Below are 22986 nucleotides of genomic sequence, written 5' to 3'. Positions count from 1 at the left end.
TAACACCATATTAACAAATTGAAGAATAAAAACCATATGATCATCTCAGTAGATGCAGAAAAAGCTTTTGACAAAATTCATCACCTATTTATGATAAAAACTCTCCAGAAAGTGGGCATAGAGGGAACCTACCTCAACAAAATTAAGGCCATATACGACAAACCCACAACAAACATTCTCAGTGGTGAAAAAGTGAATGCATTTCCTCTAAGATCAGGAACAAGACAAGGATGTCCACTCTCACCACTGTTACTCAACATAATTTTGGAAGTCCTAGCCACCGCAATCAGAGAAGAAAGAGAAGTAAAAGGAATACAGATTGGAAAAGAAGTAAAACTATCACTGTTTGCAGATGACATGATACTATACATAGAGAATCCTAAAGATGCTACCAGAAAACTACTAGAGCTAATCAATGAATTTGGTAAAGTTGCAGGATACAAAATTAATGTACAGAAATCTCTTGCATTCCTATACACTGATGATGACAAATCTGAAAGAGAAATTAAGGAAACACTCCCATTTACCACTGCAACAAAAAGAATAAATTACCTAGGAATAAACCTACCTAGAGAGACAAAAGACCTGTATACAGAAAACTATAAAACACTGATGAAAGAAATTAAAGATGATACCAACAGATGGAGAGATACATCATGTTCTTGGATTGGAAGAATCAATATTGTGAAAATGACTCTACTACCCAAAGCAATCTACAGATTCAGTGCAATCCCTATCAAATTACCAATGTCATTTTTTGCAGAACTAGAACAAAAAGTCTTAAAATTTGTATGGAATCACAAAAGACCCCGAATAGCCAAAGGACTCTTGAGGGAAAAAAGAGCTGGAGGAATCAAACTCCCTGACTTTGGGCTACACTACAAAGGTACAGTAATCAAGACATTATGGTACTGGCACAAAAACAGAAACATAGATCAATGGAACAAGATAGAAAGCCCAGAGATAAACCCATGCACCTATGCTCAACTAATCTATGACAAAGGAGGCAAGGATATACAATGGAGAAAAGACAGTCTCTTCAATAAGTGGTGCTGGGAAAACTGGACAGCTACATGTAAAAGAATGAAATTAGAACACTCCCTGACACCATACACAAAAATAAACTCAAAATGGATTAGAGACCTAAATGTAAGACCAGACACTATAAATCTCTTAGAGGAAAACATAGGAAGAACACTCTTTGACGTAAATCACAGCAAGATCTTTTTTGGTCCACCTCCTACAGTAATGGAAATAAAAACAAAAATAAACAATTGGGACCTAACTTAACTGTAACTTAAAACTGTTTGCACAGCTAAGGAAACTACAAAGAAGACCAAAAGACAATCCTCAGAATGGGAGAAAATATTTGCAAATGAATCAACGGACAAAGGATTAATCTCCAAAATATATAAACAGCTCATGCAGCTCAATATTAAAAAAAACAACCCAATCCAAAAATGGGCAGAAAACCTAAATAGACATTTCTCCAAAGAAGACATACAGATGGCCAAGAAGCACATGAAAAGCTGCTCAACATCACTAATTATTAGAGAAATGCGAATCAAAACTACAATGAAGTATCACCTCACACCAGTTAGAATGGGCATCATCAGAAAATCTACAAACAATAAATGCTGGAGGGGATGTGGAGAAAAGGGAACCCTCTTGCACTGTTGGTGGGAATGTAAATTGATACAGCCACTATGGAGAACAGTATGAAGGTTCCTTAAAAAACTAAAAATAGAACTACCATATGACCTAGCAATCCCACTACTGGGCATATACCCAGAGAAAACCATAATTCAAAAAGACACATGCACTGCAGTGTTCACTGCAGCACTATCTACAATAGCCAGGACACGGAAGCAACCTAAATGCCCATTGACAGATGAATGGATAAAGAAGATGTGGTATATATATATATATATATATATATATATATATATATATATATACAGTGGAATATTGCTCAGCCATAAAAAGGAACAAATTGGGTCATTAGTAGAAACGTGGTTGGATCTAGAGACTCTCATACAGAGTGAAGTAAGTCAGAAAGAGAAAAACAAATATTGTATATTAACGTATATATGTGGAACCTAGAAAAATGGTACAGATGAACCAGTTAGCAGGGCAGAAATTGAGATGCAGATGTAGAGAACAGACGTATGGACACCAAGGGGGGAAAGCGGTTGGGGGGAGAGCAGTGTGATGAATTGGGAGATTGGGATTGACATGTCGACACTGATGTATATAAAATGGATGACTAATAACCTGCTATGTAAAAAAGTAATTTAAAAAAATTATAGTAGTTAACATGAATGGACTTCACTAAAAATACAGATGGGACAAATGACCTTTCATCCAAGAGACAACTGAAAAATCCTGCTCATAGAAACTGTGTAGTTGGAGTGTAATTAACCTTGACTCTTGTCTGTGATGTCTGACTTGGTTATGCCCTCTCTTTCACTTAGGGATCTATAAATATATACCATAGATTGATGTTATTCAAGAACACTTCTCTGAAATATGTATTAGAATCAGTGTGCTTTAAAAAAAATAAAAGTTCAGACTACATAGAAAATATTATGTGCAGTTAGATGAAACATCATGGTAAAAAAATTTATGTTTCTAATTATTTCCGGTCTTTAAATTCCCTGTTGATTGGGTACTTTCAGGTAAGAACCAAATTCCAGATTTTAATAATGACTTTTTTTAAGTTTCAAGAATGTTGGATAGTAAGCTGAAAAGTAGAAGTCATGGCAGTGCGTACTTTATAATGCATTATAAATTCTTTTGGGTGCTCTCCCTTTCCTTCACCCTTTAAGAAAAGCTTTGTCATATGGAGTGAAAGTGAAAGCCTTAAATCTTTCTCACATGATTGGCTGTTCTCTCCCATTTATCTCCTATAGCTCCTGAGTATTGGTGTTCCATTGCTTACTTTGAAATGGATGTTCAAGTAGGAGAGACGTTTAAGGTTCCTTCAAGCTGTCCTGTTGTTACTGTTGATGGTTATGTAGACCCTTCTGGAGGAGATCGCTTTTGCTTGGGTCAACTCTCCAATGTCCACAGGACAGAAGCCATTGAGAGAGCAAGGTATTGATTGTATAGATAGATAGTTAATTTTAAAAATTGAACATAGTACATTGTCTTTTATTCAGAGATATCTTTCAATGTAAATTATGTTTTCAAATATAGATAAAAGAATAAAGATCGTCTTGAAAATTCAGAATTTGTAAGCATTTCATTTGAATTGTAGATGTTTGTTATTTAAAAGATGATAAAATACAGTCTTTTTTTAAAAGTTAGTGAGGTTTCTGTGTTTTGAATCGTAACTAGACCTTTTGGAACCCGGTTTGAAACCTAGTTTTTATTTCCTCTGATTGTATGATATTTCTCCAAATTTATTGAGAGGAAATAACATAAAATGAAGACATGTTTCCACAGGTGTTATTTATAATGGAAGACTGATAATAAAAGGTAAATGGTTAAGTAAATTTTAATACACTTTCATTTTTATGCAGTCATTAAAATATAAAAAGTTTACATAATCAAATGTAAATACTTAAGATGAAATATTACAGGAAAGCATACACAATTTTAGGTACTGTGTGATCTCAACTCTTTAAGGAAACGTGTGTGTGCATAAGCACATAATCTTGGCTCTATCCCTAGCTGTGTGATTTTGGCAAATTATCTACTCTCTAAGCCAGTGCTGTCTAATAGAATTTTCTGTGATGAAGGAAATGGTTTATATCTGTGCTGTCCGGTATAGTAACTTCTAGCCACATGTAGCTGTTGAGCAGTTAAAATTTGGCTCATGTGATTAACTGAATTTTTAAATTAATTTAAATTGAATTGTGAAGGTTAAGTGAGAATTTATATTGAATGTTCCTGATACATAATAAGCATTATGTGAATGTTCATCATTATTACATATGAATAGGATACTAAAAAAAATAAAGAAACATACAGAAATGTTAACAGTGGCTATCTTTTGGTTATGGTGTTATATAATGTCCTTTATTCTTTAAAATTTTTCAATATTGGGTATGCTATATAATCTGAACTAAAATTTATTTTTAAATACTTATCAAAATGAAATGTGATTCACTTTTTCTTCCTAAGGTTGCACATAGGCAAAGGTGTGCAGTTGGAATGTAAAGGTGAAGGTGATGTTTGGGTCAGGTGCCTTAGTGACCATGCAGTCTTTGTACAGAGCTACTACTTAGACAGAGAAGCTGGGCGTGCACCTGGAGACGCTGTTCATAAGATCTACCCAAGTGCATATATAAAGGTTAGTTGCAATTTTACTCAAATATTTTAGACTTGGAAAGCTCTGTTTGTTGTTTAAAGAATTGAGATGGAGGTGGGAGGAGTGTAAAAATGTCTCTTTATGTATTAAATAATCAAATTATGTTTGTATATAAAACACATTTCCTGGGCACTTTTATTGATATGATTGGTTATTTAGTTTTGTGGATGCATTCATGCCCTATTGTTTTATTAGCAAATTTGTTAAATGTTTTAGGGTAATACACAGGCTCTTGAAAATACTGAGTGAAACCTCCAAATTTCCTTTGATATAAAATATGTAAAACTCAGACTCTGAAATTGCATCTTAGCCAACCTTTAGGATTTTATGGAAGGGAATTCTAAAAGTATAGCTTTTCACATTAAGAACTGAGAAATGAAAAATTCTTCAGTACCACTTTTTTTAAGGTTATTTTGTGCATTAAATAGTTTTATTTACTACATTATATATATACTATATATATACTATAATTTTGCAAATTAAGCCTGAGGTATTTTTCATTAATTATTACATATTCAACCAATTTTAATTTATAACATACACTGTTTTTGAAAGTGGAAGATGGTAATTAGATACCCTAAATATATTTCTAATTTCAGATTTTTCACCGTCATCCTCAGCATGTTTAAGATTAGCTATTGTAAGTTAGTGGAATTAACTCTGCCTCATCACTTAGTCCTGGGAAATTGCTTAGCACACAAATAGAATTATCTTTATTTGTGTTTTCTAATTTTTCCACAAGGAATTTTGCTTATTTGTGCTTTGTTATTATTTTTAAGTGGTGCTGTGTTTCCTCGTATGCTTTGTGGTCTGTTTAATATTTGTTGGCAAGTTTTTCTCAAGAGATTTTTTAATTTTTTCCTTCCTGTCATTGCTTCTCCCTGTAGGGCAGTTTTGCCTTAGTCTGGCACCCTGGGATCCACATCTCAGGACCAATTCTTATATTTAGAAGGTAGAGGAATTTCTGTCCCTTGAGGAAATTGAGTTCCAATCCCCAGGTATGCTCAGGGCCTAATTTCCTGTTGCATAGATTTCTCTGATGCTTACCTATGCCATGGACAAGAATTTTATTCCTAGTTGCATTTCTGAATTAACTGTCAAACTGTTTTACCAGCACTTGATTTATGGGCAGGTGCTCAGTTGTAGCCCTCGGAGAGCCTGTTTTCTCATTCCATATCACTCTGAGAAGTCAAATTCCTGTCCTCTACACCTGTTTGGTGCTGGTACCCCAGGTACCTTCTGTCTTTCGTCCTTGCTCTCCACTGTGGATTTTGTTTATCCATCATAAGTTAATGGACATGAGTTGTGTCTACTTTTTGGCTATTATGAATAATGCTGCTATGAATAGTCATGTATAAGTTTTTAGGTAGATGTTTTTTTTCATTTTCTTGGATATATGCCTAGGAGTGGAGTTGCTGGATCATAAGATAACTCTATGTCTGACTTTTTGAGGGACTGCCAGACTGTTCTCCAGAATGGTAGTGCTGTTTTACATTTCCACCAGCAATGTATATGGAGGGTTTCTGTTTCTCTATATTCTCACCAACACTTGTTATTATCTGCCTTTCTTATTTTAGCCATCCTAGTGGATATGAAGTGGTATCTGCCTCATTGTGGTTTTGATTTGCATTTCCTTAATGGCTAATAATGTTGAACTTCTTTTTGTGTATTTATTGGCCATTTGTGTTTCTTCTTTGGAGAAATGTCTGTTCAGATCTTTTCCCATTTTTTAATTGGATTTTTTAGTCTTTTTATTATTGTTATAAGCATTCTTTCTATATTCTGGGTATCAGTCCTTTATCAAATACATGATTTGCAAATATTTTCTTCCATTCTTTGGCTCGTCTTTCACTTTTTACATGATAATGATTTGCAGCACAAAAGTTTTAAAATTTAGTATAGTCTATCTATTCTTTGGTTGCTTGTGCTTTTGGTGTCATATCTAAGAAACCATTGCCTAAGGCAAGGTCATGAAGATTTATGCCTATGTTTTCTTCTAAGTGTTTTATACTTTTAGGTCTTATATTTAGGTCTATGATCCATTTTGAGTGAATTTTTGTGTATGGTGTAGGGAAAGGATCCCACTTTGTTCTTTTGTATGAGAACCAGTTGTTCCAGCAACCATTTGTTCAAAAGACTGTTCTTTCCCTTATTGAATTATCTTGACACCCTGTTGAAAACTCAATTGACCTTAAGTGATAAAGGTTTTTTTTCTGGGACATCAATTCTATTTCGTTGCTGTATATATCTATCCTTGTGACAGTACTACCCTTTCTTGATTGCTATAGCTTTGTAGGAAGTTTTGAAATTGGGGAGTGTGAGCTTTCCAACTTTGTAATTTTTCAGGATTATTTTGGCTATTGCCAGCCCCTTGGATTTCCACATGAATTTTATGATTGACTTGGAAGATATCTATTTTTAATAGTTTTTCTAGCCTTTGTATATGTTTGGAGCAGAGAGCAGAGGTGATTATGCATAACTATGCATCCATCTTGACTACAAGTCTCTGGATTACTTGTGCAATTAGAAGTGAATGGACAGAGGACTACAGTGTTGAATATATACTTTGTGCCAGACAGTAGTTATGAACTTAACGGATATGAGGTAGTATTTAAAACATTTAAGCTTAAAAAATGTGGAATCTTGTATAATTAATTTCTAGGATTGTCAAATAATGTAGTATCTCTATTTTGGTACAAATGGTCCTTGAAAAGCCACCCAGGTATGAGACGTGTCATCACTTGATAAACCACTGTCATGGATAGATTTTTATAGCAATCTCAGACTTTTGCCTTGAACAATAAATAACTCTCTTGTGGTACATTTTAGTGGAGTAAAAAAAATCCCATTTTTGTTATATTAACTAAGATTTAAAAATAGTTATTTCTGTTTACTAAGTATATTGTTCTTCAGAAGAGTCTTCTTATTAGCCAGAAAGAGATGCCAAGTTTATCCTAAATCTAACCATTGGCCTTTTCTTCATTTACTAATTTTTTTGGCCGCAGTAACTAAAGTTTATGTTGTCAGGTAGATTATCACCAGAGATCGTGTTACTGGGGTGAACTGCATACAGATACATGAACCCTTGGAAGGAGTGCCCTTACATTGGGGAGTCCACATGGGGGAATCCATCCCTACCCCCAATACACATACATACACACAAACACATTTTTTTCTTTTTAGTTAAAATGAGGAAAACATAGGTTTGAAGAACCATTCTTTCATTTTATAAACCAAGAAGCTAGGACTAAATTGTATTTTTTTTTCTCCTAAGATGTTGATTTTTTTTTTCCTGCTTCTCTCATGATATAGCAGTCACCTTATATTTATGAAAATCTGATGTAACAAAATGGCATTTTACAAGCTTAAAATGGAGCAAATGTTTGAATTCTGTTTGAGTGGCATTGCTCTTTTGCTTTCAAAAGTAAGATCTGTTTTGTTTGTGTTGCTTAAGCAGTAGACACTCAGGTTTTTTAAGAGCTTTTTTGAGATACTGAGATAATTCACATACCATATAATTCACCCATTAAAAGAGTACAATTGAGTGATTTTTAGTATATTCACAGAGTTGTGCAACCATCACCACAATCAATTTTAGAACATTTTCTTCACCCCAGAAAGAAACCTTGTACTCTTTAGCTGTTACCTCCCAACAACCTATTTCCGCCAGCTCTAGACAACCACTAATCTACTTTTTCTCTCTATAGATTTGCCTACTCTGAACAATTTTTATAAATGGAATCATATAATGTGGTCTTTTGTGACTTCTTTCACTAAGCATAATGTTTTCAAGCTTCATCCATGTAGCATATATCTGTACTTCATTCCTTTTAGGGCTGAATAATATTTCATATACCACATTTTGTTTATCCATTCATCAGTTGATGGACATATGAGTTTCTACTTTTTGGCTATATTATGAATAATACCACTATGAACATTCACGTACAGATTTTTGTGCGAACATACGTCTTCATTTCTCTTGCATATACCAAGGAGTGGAATTGCTGGATCATAAAATAACTCTGTGTAACTTTTTAAGGGACTGCCAAACTGTTTTCCAAAGTGGCTGTAGCATTTTATATTTACAGCAGCAGTATATGAAGTTTCTGATTTCTCTACAGTCTCATGAATACTTGTTGTTATCTGTGTTTTTGATTTTAGTCATCCTAGAGGGTGTGAAGTGGTATCTCACTGTGGTGGTTTTTGATATGCATTTCTCCTGTGATGATGAGTCAGTTTGTTTTTGAACACATATATGTTAGGGGCAGGGGGCAGGCTGTGTTTCTAAACCACAGCTGGACTAGGTTGAAGGTTATTATGATCCCACTTAAGTTTATTCCCACTTACTATATATCATGATTCTTACCTCCAGGTCAGATTACTTAGCAAGTCCTTAAAGCAGTCTTATATTCAGATGCCCAGTATACCACCAACACAATTATCTGTTTCTCTTTCTGGATTACTATTTCTTGGTGTTGATTTAAACAGAGTACTGTAACTGAGCCTTATAAAGAAGAATGCCAAAATTTGACTCCTGGTTGAAAGAGAATATCCTGAAGATGTTGACAGTGATCTTTATAAGACACTCACCTTTGTTAAATAATAAGTTTGTAATAAACTTATATGAGAGTAACCACAGGAAATGTGTTTAAATGAAATCAGAGGTAAATTGTTGATTAGCCCAGGGGTGGTGATGAAATATGTTTTGGATCTGAGCCAAAAAGAATATTTAAAACCTTTGGTTACTTTGAATTGTTTTTATCAACAACTCAGTCAAATTTTGAAAGGAAGATGGTTGCATTTCAATGAAAGCCTTAATTTTGCTATCCAGTATAACAGATGAGACCTGTTATGGTATAGACAGAGTATACAGTGGGGAAGCAGCCTGAGTTTTAGTTAGCAGTATAGCCAATAATATGTCTTTTGGTGTGGGTGCTGTAATTACATAAATAACCCACGTGGAAAGAAGGTTTGCTGAGGTGCTTAATGAATCATTTTTACTACATCTGCAGATAAAAGTTTTAAAATTTCATCTCTGTGGTTAATATGTGCTCCTGGTGTTAGCATAGATTTAGATTAAGACAATCGAAATTATGATTGTTTATAACATATTGTAAAGAACCTATGTGTGAATATCTCTTGGTTATTTTTAATAACTCATGGTGGAGGTGGGGATATGTTGAGAACATATTGAACCCTGGGAATTTATAAGTAAGCTGTATTCCCTCCTCCTGGGCCATACTAGGATAATGATGGTTTAAAAAAAATTTTTTTAAGTGGTTGTAAAGACCTAAATGTAAAACATAAACCTCTTAGAGGATAACATAGGAGATGACCTTGGGTATGGCAGTGACTTTTTAGATACAACATCAAAGGCAGGATCCATGAAAGAAACAGTTGATAGGCTGGACTTCATTAAAATTAAAAATGTCTGCTCTACAAAGGACAGTGTCAAGAGAATGAGATGATTAGCCACAGACTGGGAGAATATATTTACGAAAGACACATCTGTTAAAGGACTGTTATCGAAAATATAGAAAACACTTAAAACTTAACAGTAAGAAAACACCCTGATTAAAAAATGGGCAAAAGACCTGAATAGATGCTTCAGTGAAGAGGATACATTGATAGCAAGTAAGCATATGAATAGATGTTCAAGTTCATATGTCATTAGGGAACTGTGAATTAAAACAACAGTGAGATACCACTACATACTGGTAGAATGGCTAAGATCCAAAACACTGACAAAACCAAATGCTGGCCAGGATGTGGAGCAACAGGAACTCTCATTCATTACTGGTGGAAATGCAAAATGGTACAGCTACTTTGGAAGACAGTTTGGTAGTTTCTTACATAGCTAAATGTATTCTAACCATATGATCCATCAGTCACACTCCTTAATATCTACCCAAATGATTTGAAAACGTATGTCCACACGAAAACCTACACACGGATGTTTACAGCAGCTTTATTCACAGCTGCCAAAAACTTAGAAACAACCAACATGTCCTTCAGTAGGTGAATGGGTAAATAAACTGTGGTACATCCACAGAGTGGAATGTTACTCAGCACTAAAAAGAAATGAGCTATTAAGTCATGAAGAGACATGGAGGAACCTAAAATGCACATTACTAAGTGAAAGAAGCCAATCTGAAAAGGCTACATGCATGTTGTATGACTCCAACTCTGTGACATTCTGGAAAAGGTAAAACTATGGAGACGGTAAGAAGATGAGTGGTTTCCAGGGATAGAGAGGAGGGAAGAACTCATAGGCAGTGCGCATAGGATTTTTAGGGTAGTGAAAGTACTCTGTATGGCACTACAACGTTGGATATGTGTCGTTATACATTTGTCTAAACCCATAGAATTATAAAACCAAGAGTGAACCCTAATGTAGCCTGTGATTTGGGGTGATAACAGTGTGTCAGGGTAGGTTCATCGATGTAGCAGGGGCACCACTGTGGTGCGGGGCGTTGACGGTGAGGGAGGCTGTGATTGAGTAGGGAGGCAGTTTTATCGTGAGCCTAAAACTGCTCTAAAAAATAAGGTTTGTTAGTTTCTTTCTTTAAAAAAAAGTGGTTGTAGAGCTATTTGGCATTTCAAATATTTGAGTCCCACTTTGTACTGTGCTAGGTGATGCCTTCTAAGAGGTCAGAGAGCCCAGTGGAAAATTTCAGAATCTAATGGACTCTTGGGAATCTTGAAAAAACAGTGGGTTTTGTTCTGGGCATTGTGGGATTTCTGATTTCCAGACCTGACTTTGTCATACTTTCTGTCCTGAAGCCTTTTAGGACTGATAGTTTGGTCAGGTAATAAATACATCTATTTGTGACAAATTTCTATCTCTTCAGAGAATGGGATAGTCTAAGTTTTGTCCGTCATTGATGCTGGAAGATTGGCATTGAGTAGAGAAATAAGTAAATAGGAATGTGGTTTGCTGTTTGGAGAGGGTTCTCTTGTTTATTGTTGTTGTATGCTCTTATGTTTCATGTAAATACCATGGTAAATACCATGTAAATACCATGTAAATACCATGTAAATACCAAGTCAGAATTTTTCAGGCATCTGAAAACTAATGGTTTGGGTTCCAAACCTGTTGTTTATCTGATAAAGTACTATGTTATGCATTCTTTGATTTTTTTTTTTATTGTCAAGGATAATTATGCTTGCTTACATTTGGGTTTTGTGCATACTAGAAGGATTTTTTTAATGTAATTTACTCTTGACAAAGGAATATAGTCACATGGTTCAGAAATTAAAATGATATAAAAAAAGTGCATTGAGCAGTCTTGCTTCTACTCTGTCCTTGTTTTCCTTTCTTGCGACTTCTAAGATGATCACTCTGCTTGTGTAATCTTCCAGTGCTTTAAAAAATGCCAGCCCTTGGCATGGCTGATAAAGAACATTGAAATTACTTATGAACTCCTTAACTTATCCTGAAAGGTCAATGGCTACATGGGAGACCAAAACTAAAATAAAATATAATAAGTAACATTTATTGACAGCTTACTGTATACTATGCCAAGTTTATAACAACCTTATAAAAAAGCATGTACACTTAGCATTCCCATTTTATAGATAAGAAAATTGAGGACTCAAGAGAGGTTAAGAAATTTAACCCATGTAGGTAGCAGGTATCAGTGACAGGATTCAAAGCTAAGCATTTTTTTTTATCACGAGCATACAGAAAGTAATGAGAAACTAGTTAATGAAATCCCATGTGTCTATCACTGAGATTCAGTAGTTGTTAAGATTTTACATTTACTTGATCTATTCTTTCTCCTCTGTTTCTAAAGTATTTTAAAACAAGTCCTAAATATCATGTTATTTTGCTCCTATGGATTAAAGTGTGCATCTCTGAGAAATGTAGTTGTTTTCTTATATAGTGACAGTGCCTTTTATTCACTCCTCCAAATAGAATGATAAAGAAAAGAAGTTGGCCGTGTGATCTAGGCCATGGATTCAGCCTAAAGAAAACTCTCAGCAATTTGGTTATGAAAGGGAGGGATGATTTCTTAACTGTTCATTTTACACAGTGGTGTGCTTTTTCACAAGGACAATAATGGCTGCCCCACACTGAACTCTAGATAAAGGATACAGAGAGCTGTGGCAGCCAAAGCTGTCCTCATAGTGAAATGTGCCTCTTGGTGAGCTTCAAGCCACCTTTCCTAAGAACTACATATACATAAAAAATTAAAATTTTGAATTCTTTAATTCTGAGAGCTAAATTAAGCTATGAGTTTTAAATAAATTGTGCATTGGTTTTTGATGTGTGGAATATTTTCTGCTGGACTCATGGCATGAGACTTATACTTTTCTTTAAGGTCTTTGATTTGCGTCAGTGTCATCGTCAGATGCAACAACAGGCAGCTACTGCACAAGCTGCAGCAGCTGCCCAGGCAGCAGCCGTGGCAGGAAACATCCCTGGCCCCGGATCAGTAGGTGGAATAGCCCCAGCTATCAGTAAGTATACTTTTGATTTTTTTTTTTTAAAGTGCAATAGTTGGCGTTTTATCTTGATTGACTCAGTTGATTAGTTAATTTCAGCAATAATAGAAATTAAAGTTCTTTTTACTGGGATAACATTTTTGAATTTGTAAACAAAAAAAAGAGAACTGTTCTTCTGTAATAGTTGCCCTTTGTTTAGGACCCTGTGTTCATTCTTTTTGTATCAAAAAAGGGAGTATGGGATAAAGGAGAAAGGGGGCTATTATATTATATTGATCAGTCTCCCCTTTTTTTTGCTGATGCTTTTAATTCTTGCCTCACCAGCCAGGGTGGGTTGAGATCACCGACATGCTTTGCTTTATTCTAGAAGGAAAGCATATTTCAGTTTCAGAGTTAGGCACCTCTCCAGTTTTTTCTTAAGTATGCTAAGCATGGAGAGAAAACTAAGTGAGGGTGGTATTTTGGTAACTTGTAGACTTTTTTTTAATTTTAGGGTAAAATTGAACTGTGTGCCAGGTTTCACACTGATGGGGAATTTTTTACTGCAGAGTTAAACTCCTGACTATAGACTTTTATGATGGAAACACGTGGCACCCATCTTCCACGTCTGAAGGCATAACTAGTGATTCATTCAACCCCTGTTCTTAACCTCTTCAGTGTGGTAAGCAAATCACACTGGCTAAGAAAACTGCAGTGGCCCTGCAGGTTTCTCTACAGTACATAACAAATTCCTCCCATTAGTTTCATTGTAATATTGATGAATGCAGATTGACTATATGACTGTATGTTCTGACTGGAAAATTAGATGCAGAGTCTCCGTTGTGGCTTATGTTCAGGAGTTTACAGTTTAGAGGTAGATAAGGCATACTCATTTAGAGAATTTTATTTTTTTAAAGATTTGGGCATCTAAACCATTAATTTGCTAGTTTTGATGTTATAAACATGCTTTTACTAAAGAATCCAGATCTATTATTAAATTTTTCATTCTCATCTACTGCCCCCTGTTGAGTAATTACATATTATCTCCGTTACATTGTGAAACTGAGAGACAGACATCATCTGGGTCATCCAAGAAGTCTTAGTGGAACCAGGACTGTTAACTGTCTCATTATTAGTCATGTCTTACTCTGAACTAGACTGTTTAGACAGACAGTAAGGTTCTTAGAACCAACCTGTAGACATGCACTACCTCTTAAAAACAAGTTATTTTTTATTCCTTCACCTCCACTTCTAAAGAGAAAAACAGGTGGGGTGTTGGTGGATTGTGGTAATTCATAATTGATGGTAGCTAGAAGACCCATGTGGAATGTAGGTGGTCTTTACCAAAAGTTTTCAGTCCCTGTTGATAAAGTATAGATCTACACTTACTTTTCGGCACCTTGACAGAGAAGTTATATGCTGGGGAGAATGAAGTAAAGAAAGCTAATCACCTTATTAATGTAAGATTTAGGGAGGATGGGAAGAGATCAGCTGTCCCTCTGACGTCATCTAAATCTTTTCTGTTAGGTTTGTCAGCTGCTGCTGGAATCGGTGTTGATGACCTTCGTCGTTTATGCATACTCAGGATGAGTTTTGTGAAAGGCTGGGGGCCTGATTACCCAAGACAGAGCATCAAGGAAACACCTTGCTGGATTGAGATTCACTTACACCGGGCCCTCCAGCTCCTAGATGAAGTACTTCACACCATGCCTATTGCCGACCCACAGCCTTTAGACTGAGGTCTTTTAACTTAATGTTGGGGCCCTTAACATTATCAGGATGGTGGACTATAAAATTCAATCCTGTTTATAATCTGAAGATATATTTCACTTTTGTTCTGCTTTATCTTTTCATAAGGGGTTGAAAAATGTGTTTGCTGCCTTGCTCCTAGCAGACAGAAACTGGATTAAACAATTTTTTTTTCCTATTTAGAACTTTTCAGGCATGGCTCAGAGCTTGAAGATCAGGAAAAACACATTCTTATTAAATCTTCACCAGTTATGTATGAAGGAATCATTCCAATGCTGGAAAATTTAGCCCTTTAAAATGTTTTAGAGCCTTTTATATGCAGAACATTGATATGTGTGTTATTCTACAGAATAAATTCAATATTGCTGATTTTAAAGGCAGAGAAGTTCTCAAAGTTAATTCACCTATGTTATCTTGTGTGTGAGTTGTTATTGTTGAACATACTTTACTCCAAAATATTGTGCCATGCGGGTGAGTTAATTTTACCAAGAGCAACTTTACTCTGTGTTTAAAAAAGAAGATAGTAATGTATTATAACCTTTTATGCAAATGTTTTTTTCAAGTTAAACTAGTGAAGATGATTTCAATTCAGATTGTCTTGCAACTTCAATTTTTCTTTTGCCAAGGCAAAACACTAATCTCTGTATATTGAGAATTCCTTAAAATTACCAAAGGAATATCATTTAAAATTACATTTGTTATCTTTGTTGGATAACTATCACGAAATCTACTTTAGCCCTGTTAAACAGTAGATGTATTCTATATTTCTAGGCACAGGGTTGGTTACTAAGAAGCCTAGAGGAGGAATTTCTTTCCTTCATTAACATAGGGAAAGGTTTTGTATTTTTAAAAACACTAAAAGCAGTGTCACTCCATCTAATATCTTAACCATTCTGCAAAGGTGGCAGTGCTTAAACTAAATAATGAATATTTTGGGAATTGCTAAATTCTGTGTTAAATACAGTGCAGAATAAGGGAAACATTACCGTTCATAATAGGTAGTTTGGATATTTTTGTACTTGATTTGATGTGTGACTTTTTTTTCGTATACTGTTTAAATCATGTATGTTATGACATTGTTTAAAATTCAGTTTTTGTATCTTGGGGCAAGACTGCAAACTTTTTTATACCTTTTGGTTATTCTAAGCCCTTTGCCATCAATGATCATATGAATTGGCAGTGACTTTGTATAGAGAATTTAAGTAGAAAAGTTGCAAATGTATTGACTGTACCACAGATACAATATGTATGCTTTTTACTTAGCTAGTAGCATAAATAAAACTGAATCTCAACCTGCAAAGTTGAATTCTAGGTTTGATTTTTAAGTTTTTTTTCTTTTGCACTTTTGAGTCCAACCTTAGTGGCGAGACACCTTCTACTAAGTGACAGGCAAACAGCCAGTACTATTGGGCAGCTTTGGTTTTTTTCTCCCACTCTACCAGGACTTCCCTATGGACATTATGTATCAAGTGTAGGGTTGGTTATTTTTTTAACTTTTATTTTACTGTAGCAAAACTAGGCCTGATTGTCTATAAGATAAGTAGGTTGTCTACAGGATAAATAGTGTGAAATAAATCAAGGATTATCTTTCAGCTGTTTTTGCTTTCTTCATGGAGGGCCTTTCTAAGTGTAATAAGATTATTTCAGGTGTGTTACAAGTTTGAGACATGAGAAACACTTAATGCATGATAGTCATCCTTATATCAACTTAAATCAACAAATCTTCTACTTCTTTGCTTAGGTCTTCTTAGTAAGACCATCCTAGAAACCACTGAGTTTGCTTATTGCTGTGATTTAAACATATCTTGATCCAAGCTACTTGTATTTTGTTTTTTAAAATAACATTTCTACCAACTCATTTATACTCTTGAGTACTTACAGATACTTCTGTTAAAGACCTAATCTTAATCTGTAAAGTTTGGTGATTTTACGTTTTATTGGCAGATTTTTTAAAAGGTATCTTCATTCTCTAGAAATTTTTTACTTAGGTCTGTTTTATTGTGAATGAAGAATAGGAGCAAGAGGAGAGAGTTTTAGAATAACAGATTTTAAAAATTGAGGATGTTAGATTAGAACCACAAGCATGCTATGATATAATCCATTGCCTCCTATTCTACTTTAAAGAAGGTTTACATGTTTAATCATCTAGGGAAAGTATTGTGGAAAATATTTGCTAAGTAGTCTGTCTTTCAGGCCAAGCCACCCACTTTGGTTTCCTTTTGCAAAGAGCCATAAAAATACGACAAGTACATAGAAGTACTTCTAGTTATTAATTGCTTTATACTTGTGCCTAGGTTCAGTCACATGCTTTTGAGAAAACATCTAATATATTATAATCAGTTATTTCTGAGGGCTTATAGTTGTTGAACAGTATTTACGTTTCTTAGAGGTAGTCATCTTTGATGAGTAAGACTAAAAGAATCACAGTGTTTAAGATTTTATGGCTATTTTAAGAGTAGAATAGTGTCCACAGTTCTTGGAATCTGATTGCTCTGAGTATATGGTTCTGGGTGTGTTTTCTCTAGCTAGTTCATATCTCAGAGACTCTCAGAATATTGAATTTCAGTGGAAGCTGAGAGAGAGATGAACCAGGTTTGTACCTTTATAATCAATCCAGTATGAGGCCCATTCCACTTTTGTCTAGTGCCTTTCAGTGCATTATCAAAGGGAAATCCTTAAATCCAAAATGGTGTTGCCTTTATTTTCCAGGGAGTAGATTCTTTTGTGGGATATAGTCTGTCATTTTTTATAGTATACTACCCCTGGTATACAAAGATAATGATAATAAATCACTGCCGTATAACCTTGTTTTTCTAGAAGCATGGCTCGTTTGTATTGACCTAATAGGCAAATAGGTTGCCTGTCCCATTCCTCCTGTAAACATCGTAGGTTTACAGGTTGAGTGACCTGGCTTAGGGATAACCATACTCAGAATACCCAAATAAAATGAACACATATGAGCTGTGTTGTATTTCAAAGTTAAAAATCCACTTTCGTGTGGAAGGGTGTAGTGTAGAGAGGGGGTATTTGTAATAGAACATTGAAGGCAAAATAAAATGTCCTGTCTTCAGATGATAAATATCTTATTTCGAAAGTTTATTGCAGTTGTCTTTTTGACCATGCCCATCTGAAGAAAGGAAATTTTACATGTTCCATGGTGCTCCTTAAGTATATGTGGAGATTAAAGAATATATGGTGAAGTATTTCGATTCCTGGTTTGGTGGTAACTAGTTAGTAGTTACTAGCTATTATGCAAAATCAGATTAGTTCAGAACCTCTTTGAGAGCCTTTTGGAAGAAGAAGTTTTATTCTCAGTAAGGCAGAATAATCCTTTTTGTTGATAGTTTCTATGGGTTGCTCCCTCCATCATTGAGTCATTTTACTGGCATTTAATAATAGCAGATTGGGAAAATGGTGAATTTTAGGTTACTGGGGTAAATGAGTATATGAAAGCAATTACCTGTATGTAAAGTCAGTTAACAACTCTTGTGGATGGGGTTTGGCTAAGACTAGCAGATAGAAAAAATACTTTTTTTTTTTCCTTCCTAAAGGCAGAACCCATTGTTGCGGATAGCTATCTGTAAATAATCACCTAAGTCCTCCTTTGCAAGATTATTGAAGATGGGGTATGAGAATCTTGTGTGCAACCTTTCTATTTTTTGCTCACAACTAGATAATTTCTTTTCTCCTAAGATATATCAGGAAGGATGTAAAAAGTTAGTGGCCTTATTCATAGCATCCTCAGGCCCAGCCTTGTCTGTAAGCACTTGTCCCAGTGTTGCTAGGTTGTTTATCTTATTTATCTGGTATCACTGTGGAATGGAATTTTCTGCATAATCCAAACTTGCCTTATTTAAGCAGTAAAACTTTTTTTACTTTGGCCATTTTTTTGGGTGGAGTTATTTGATATGTATATTAGAGAACATACTAGAAACAGTGTTTCTTTTGTGCCTCCTGTCTTGTAGACTTTAGAGGCTGCTAAGACATGTGGGACTGTTTTACCTGCACTGAATGGTTGCAGACTCCTATGGTTTGGAATGTTTGGTTTTGTTACACTCCCCCCGCCCCTTTAATGACAGCAGCCACTTCCTGTGTGTTACTAGTATACCTCCCCTTAGTTCCTTCTTCCCTTTCTGATTCATTTTCCCGACTGGGCAAGGAAGCCAGATAACCATACTTATTAGAACTTTCTTTAAAACACCAGGGCAAACTGGGACAGGACCCAAGGAAGCTTCCTGTAAAGTATTGAAAAGAACTTCACTGCTTTGGCATTTGATATCAGTTTGACTGCTTAGTGTGCTTCCTGATTCTTGCTGAGTTTCAGGTAGTTCAGATAGAGAGAAATGAGTCATATTCATAATTTTCCCCTTTGAAAGGTTTAGTTGCTTCCACTTGAATGCTGCTCAAACAAATACTGAGGTTACAAGGGTTGGTTACTAAGTTAGCATCAATAGCCAGAGGCAATACCATTACCTAGAGGACACCAGCAAAAAGAAAAGAACAGCAAAAAAAACAAAAACCTTGGAAAATGAGGGGGTCATTTTTGTTTTGTTTTGGTGTCCCCTTTTTGAGTCCTATCTTCTGGCCTTCCTCCTCTACAGATATTTTTGACCTTTAGGTGCCTTTATGAGAATTGAGGGTCTGATATCCTGCCCCAAGGAGTAGCTAAAGTGATTGCTGATGTTTTCAGGGATTTTAACATCAGACTTGAATGAACCTTTTTTTCTTTTCCTTTCTTCATCATCTTTTTTTTTTTTTTTTTTTTTTTAATGTAGGAAGAACTAAGGAGAAAACTCTAGTGAAGACAATCATTTCTCTCTATTGATGCGGATAATTTTCAGTTTATTTCAGATGCTTTCTCAATAGGTCTCAGAACTAGTGTTCTTGTTCAACCTGAAACTAGTAGTGGCTCTGGGCTGGGGCCAGACAGTTGCACTCTCTAGTTTGCGCTCTGCCACTAATTTGATGTATGACCTTGGGCAAGTCATTTACCTTCTTTGGGCCTCAGTTGCCTCATCTGTAAAATGAGGGAGTTGGACTAGATGAGTTCTTCCAGCTCTGAAGTTTAAGTGACCTTGTCTACCTTGCAGCAGTTTTTGATTTCTTCCTTACCTTTGGTCTGCTGTCTGAGGGGGCTTTTTACTTATTTCCACATTATTCAAATGAGACTAGGCTTGATATTTTATTACTGTTCTGTGGACAAGAAGTTACATAATATGTCCTTAAAACTTAAATTCAACCAAAGGCCTAGCACCGCCTTGGGGGCTGCAATAAATACTTAAAAAAAAAAAATGGAGAAAAGCCTTTATCTTATTTTCCCATCATCTCTATTCAAGGTGTATTAAGGCTTTTTTTGCTGTCATGATATTCTACCTTTTGGGTTGGTATGTGTGTGACACCATCCTCTTAAGTACTGTGTGCTGGTAATTTTTTTTTTAAACTAAAATGGATTGAAAACTTACTGTAAATGCCTAATGGTTATTAGAGGTCATTGCTTTGGGTCTTTGGTTTCTTAACTCTTCTATTCTGAAAACAGGGAAATTCCCTTGAACTGTGTCAATTAAAATGGTTTATATGACTCAAGAAATCAATACCAGTGGATGATTATTCACTTTATTTTTGGCTCTTTTTAGGTCCATTTTGATTAGAAGACTTTTGGCTGGAGCATTTCTTTCAGAGTTCTCTTCCAGCCTATCCTTGGATGAGTGTAATTAATGGACTTGGCTTTTTCAAGGACCTTGAGAACCTTCCTTGGGGGGTGGGTCAAGGGTAGGGGATTGGGGAGTCCTGGTAGAGGCCAGCTGTGTGGTGGCTAGAAAGGAAGGAATGAAACCAGCTGCTGTTGCTGTGGCTGCTTGTCATTGATAGAAGGACTCATGGGCTTGGATTGGTTAAAAGGCCAAACATAGAGTCAGCAAACTTCTTCCAAGTTGGGTTCTGGCCGATGCCTTGGACATGTGATTTAAGGGAAAAGTGTGAAAGCTCCTGGATGATGAAAACCTGGTGAGCTGCAGAACCATTTGGAGGAGGTGACTAGGGGTTGGGAACAGATTTGGTGATAGTATTTCCCAACTCTGTCTCCTTCTCTGAAGTCAGAGGAATGCAGCTATGCCAGAACTCACAGAAGAGCCACATTTAACCTCTGCTTTTGGGAAAACTGGTTAGCTAAGGCTGGTAGTTCTTTTGTGGCTTTTTGTATACTTTTGCCTGGTTGAAGTCTGTGGCTAAAAAATAGTTGAACCTTTCCTGAGAACTCTGTAACAAAGTATGTTTTTGATTAAAAGAGAAAGCCAATTAAATCATTATGTGCTCATTCTTTTTCTTAAAGCCTGTGGATGTTTTAGATCTAGAAAGAATTTCTAATCACGTAGCGAATTCTCAGACTTGAGGACATTTTCCTTCATTGCTTTGTGGCAATTGAAATGGGAACTACAGCATTTCAAATATGACCATGGGAGAACAGTCCCCATTCTTTTCTCATTTCTAAAAGGAGAGAGTGGAATTGATGGTGGTTGAAGAGGTGGGTACTAGGGAATTATGAGAACCAAGATGCTTAAAGGAGAGACAGAAATTGGAAATTGGAGACTGACCCTATCATTGCCCATCTAAGGATAAAGAAAGCTATCCCCCCCTAGCTGCCTCCTTTATGAAATGAGGGGTCAGTGTGGGGCAGGGGGTGGTCAGGTAAGGTGTTTCTTTGGCAATGGCTTGTAAAAAAAAAAAAAAAAAATCACGACCAAATCAGAATTTTCTTTCTCGTCTTGCTGATGTGAGTTCCAGAGACATTTATCAGGCCGAGAGACTCATTCTCGCCTGACCTAAAATTTACAGTATTTTAAGCTGAACTTGGAGAGGGTTGTTGATTGGCATGCTGTTGAGGGGAAAAAAAACACAAAAAGCATTCCTTTGTGGAACTCTTCAGGAGTAAGGGCAGTTTTGTATATTCTTCATCTCTCTCTGCCCTCTGCTTTTGACCCTTGATTCTTTGTGCTTTATTCCATCTCCTGCCTTATCACAGCTCCCACAAATGACAACCTGAAAAGTCCCAACTCCTCTTCAAACCCTTCTCACCCTGTCTTCTCACTGTGATAAATTGTAGTGCCCTTTACCCTCAGCCCTTTCTGTTCTAAAAGAACAATTCTTTTAGTTCTGGCCCTACTTTGGGGATGGCGTCTACTTCTTTATTTTGATGTAGTCCTTTTGGGCCAGGCAGATGGACAGGATGGGTTCAGGGAATTTGTCACCAGCAGACCTACCCTAAAAGAATGATGCTTAAAGGAGTTTCTCTAAACAGAAAGGAAATGATAAAAGAAGAAAGGTAATATCAAGAAGAAATTAAAAATATGGTAAGCAAAATAATATATATGGTAAGCAAAAATATGTGTTAATACATAAATCTTATCTTGAGTTTTCTAAATTATGTTTGCTAGTTGAAGCAAAAATTGCAATACTACCTAAGGTGATTCTAAATGTATACAGAGTAAACATTTAAAACTATGAAAAAGCTAACCAAAGAGATAAACTCAGAAATACTATAGATAAATCAAAATGGAATTCTAAAACATGTTCAGGTAACTCACAATGAGGCAGGGCGGAAAAGAAAACAAGCAAAAAAACAGAACAAAGAGAAAATGTTTTTTAAAATGTCAGACTTACTATCTAACATATTAATGATTATATTAAATGTAAATGGTTTAAATATACTAATTAAAAGACATGTTGGTAGACTGTATTAAGAAACATGACCCAACTATATACTGTCTACGAGAAACTTCAAGTATAACAATATAGGCAATCTGAAAGAAAAAGGTTTATAGGAAAATATATATTAGGTAAACAGTCAAAGAAAAGCAAGATTGGCTATGTTAGTATCAGATAAAGTAGATTTAAGAGCAAAGAAAAATGCCAGAGATAGAGAGGGACAGTATGTAATGATAAAGAGTTAATTCATCAAGGCACAGTTAATCCTAAGTGTGTATACACCAAGCAACAGAGCAGAAAATGGGAAGCAAAAAATGATAGAATTGAATGGAGAAATATATCCACAACCATAGTTAGGGACTTCAACATAGCTTTTTAAACAGTTGATAGAATAGTTAAAATCATCAAGGATATAGAAGAACTCAACACCACCATCAACCAGTATGATCTAACTGACATAGAACAAGTCATCCAAAAACAGCAAAATACTGTGCTTTTCAAGTGCAAACAGAACATATACTAAGATAGACTCAAAACTTAATGAATTTAAAAGAATTGAAATCATATAAAGTGTTCTCCAACCACAATGGAATCAAACTAGAAATAAGTAATAGAGAGATAACAGGAAAATCTCCAAGCACTTAGAAACTAAACAGTATATTTCTAAACCATGGGTTAAAGAGGAAGTCTCAAGGGAAATTTTTCAAAAATACACTGAACTGAATGAGAAATGAAAACATCAACATCTGTGGGATTCAGTTAAAGCAGTGCTGAAAGGGAAATTTATAGCC

The 22986-nt window shown here is 35.5% G+C and overlaps 1 protein-coding gene across 1 annotated transcript in view; it reads left to right on the top strand.

The window, feature by feature from the left end:
* SMAD4 (SMAD family member 4) overlaps positions 1 to 15794 on the top strand; it is a 37101-nt gene extending 21307 nt beyond the window's left edge. The window contains exons 8-11 of the mRNA XM_065889263.1: positions 2913 to 3096; positions 4129 to 4297; positions 12643 to 12781; positions 14273 to 15794. Coding sequence (XP_065745335.1) covers positions 2913 to 3096; positions 4129 to 4297; positions 12643 to 12781; positions 14273 to 14484 — 704 coding nt within the window. The 3' untranslated portion in view covers positions 14485 to 15794. The remainder of the gene's footprint in view (positions 1 to 2912; positions 3097 to 4128; positions 4298 to 12642; positions 12782 to 14272) is intronic.
* The last annotated feature ends 7192 nt before the right edge of the window (positions 15795 to 22986 follow it).

Source organism: Phocoena phocoena, chromosome 13 (assembly GCF_963924675.1).
Source record: "Phocoena phocoena chromosome 13, mPhoPho1.1, whole genome shotgun sequence".
In the NCBI taxonomy this organism is placed as follows: Eukaryota; Metazoa; Chordata; class Mammalia; order Artiodactyla; family Phocoenidae; genus Phocoena; species Phocoena phocoena.
The sequence above is the reverse complement of the archived record's forward strand: the minus strand, read 5'-3'. Positions and strand labels throughout refer to the sequence as shown.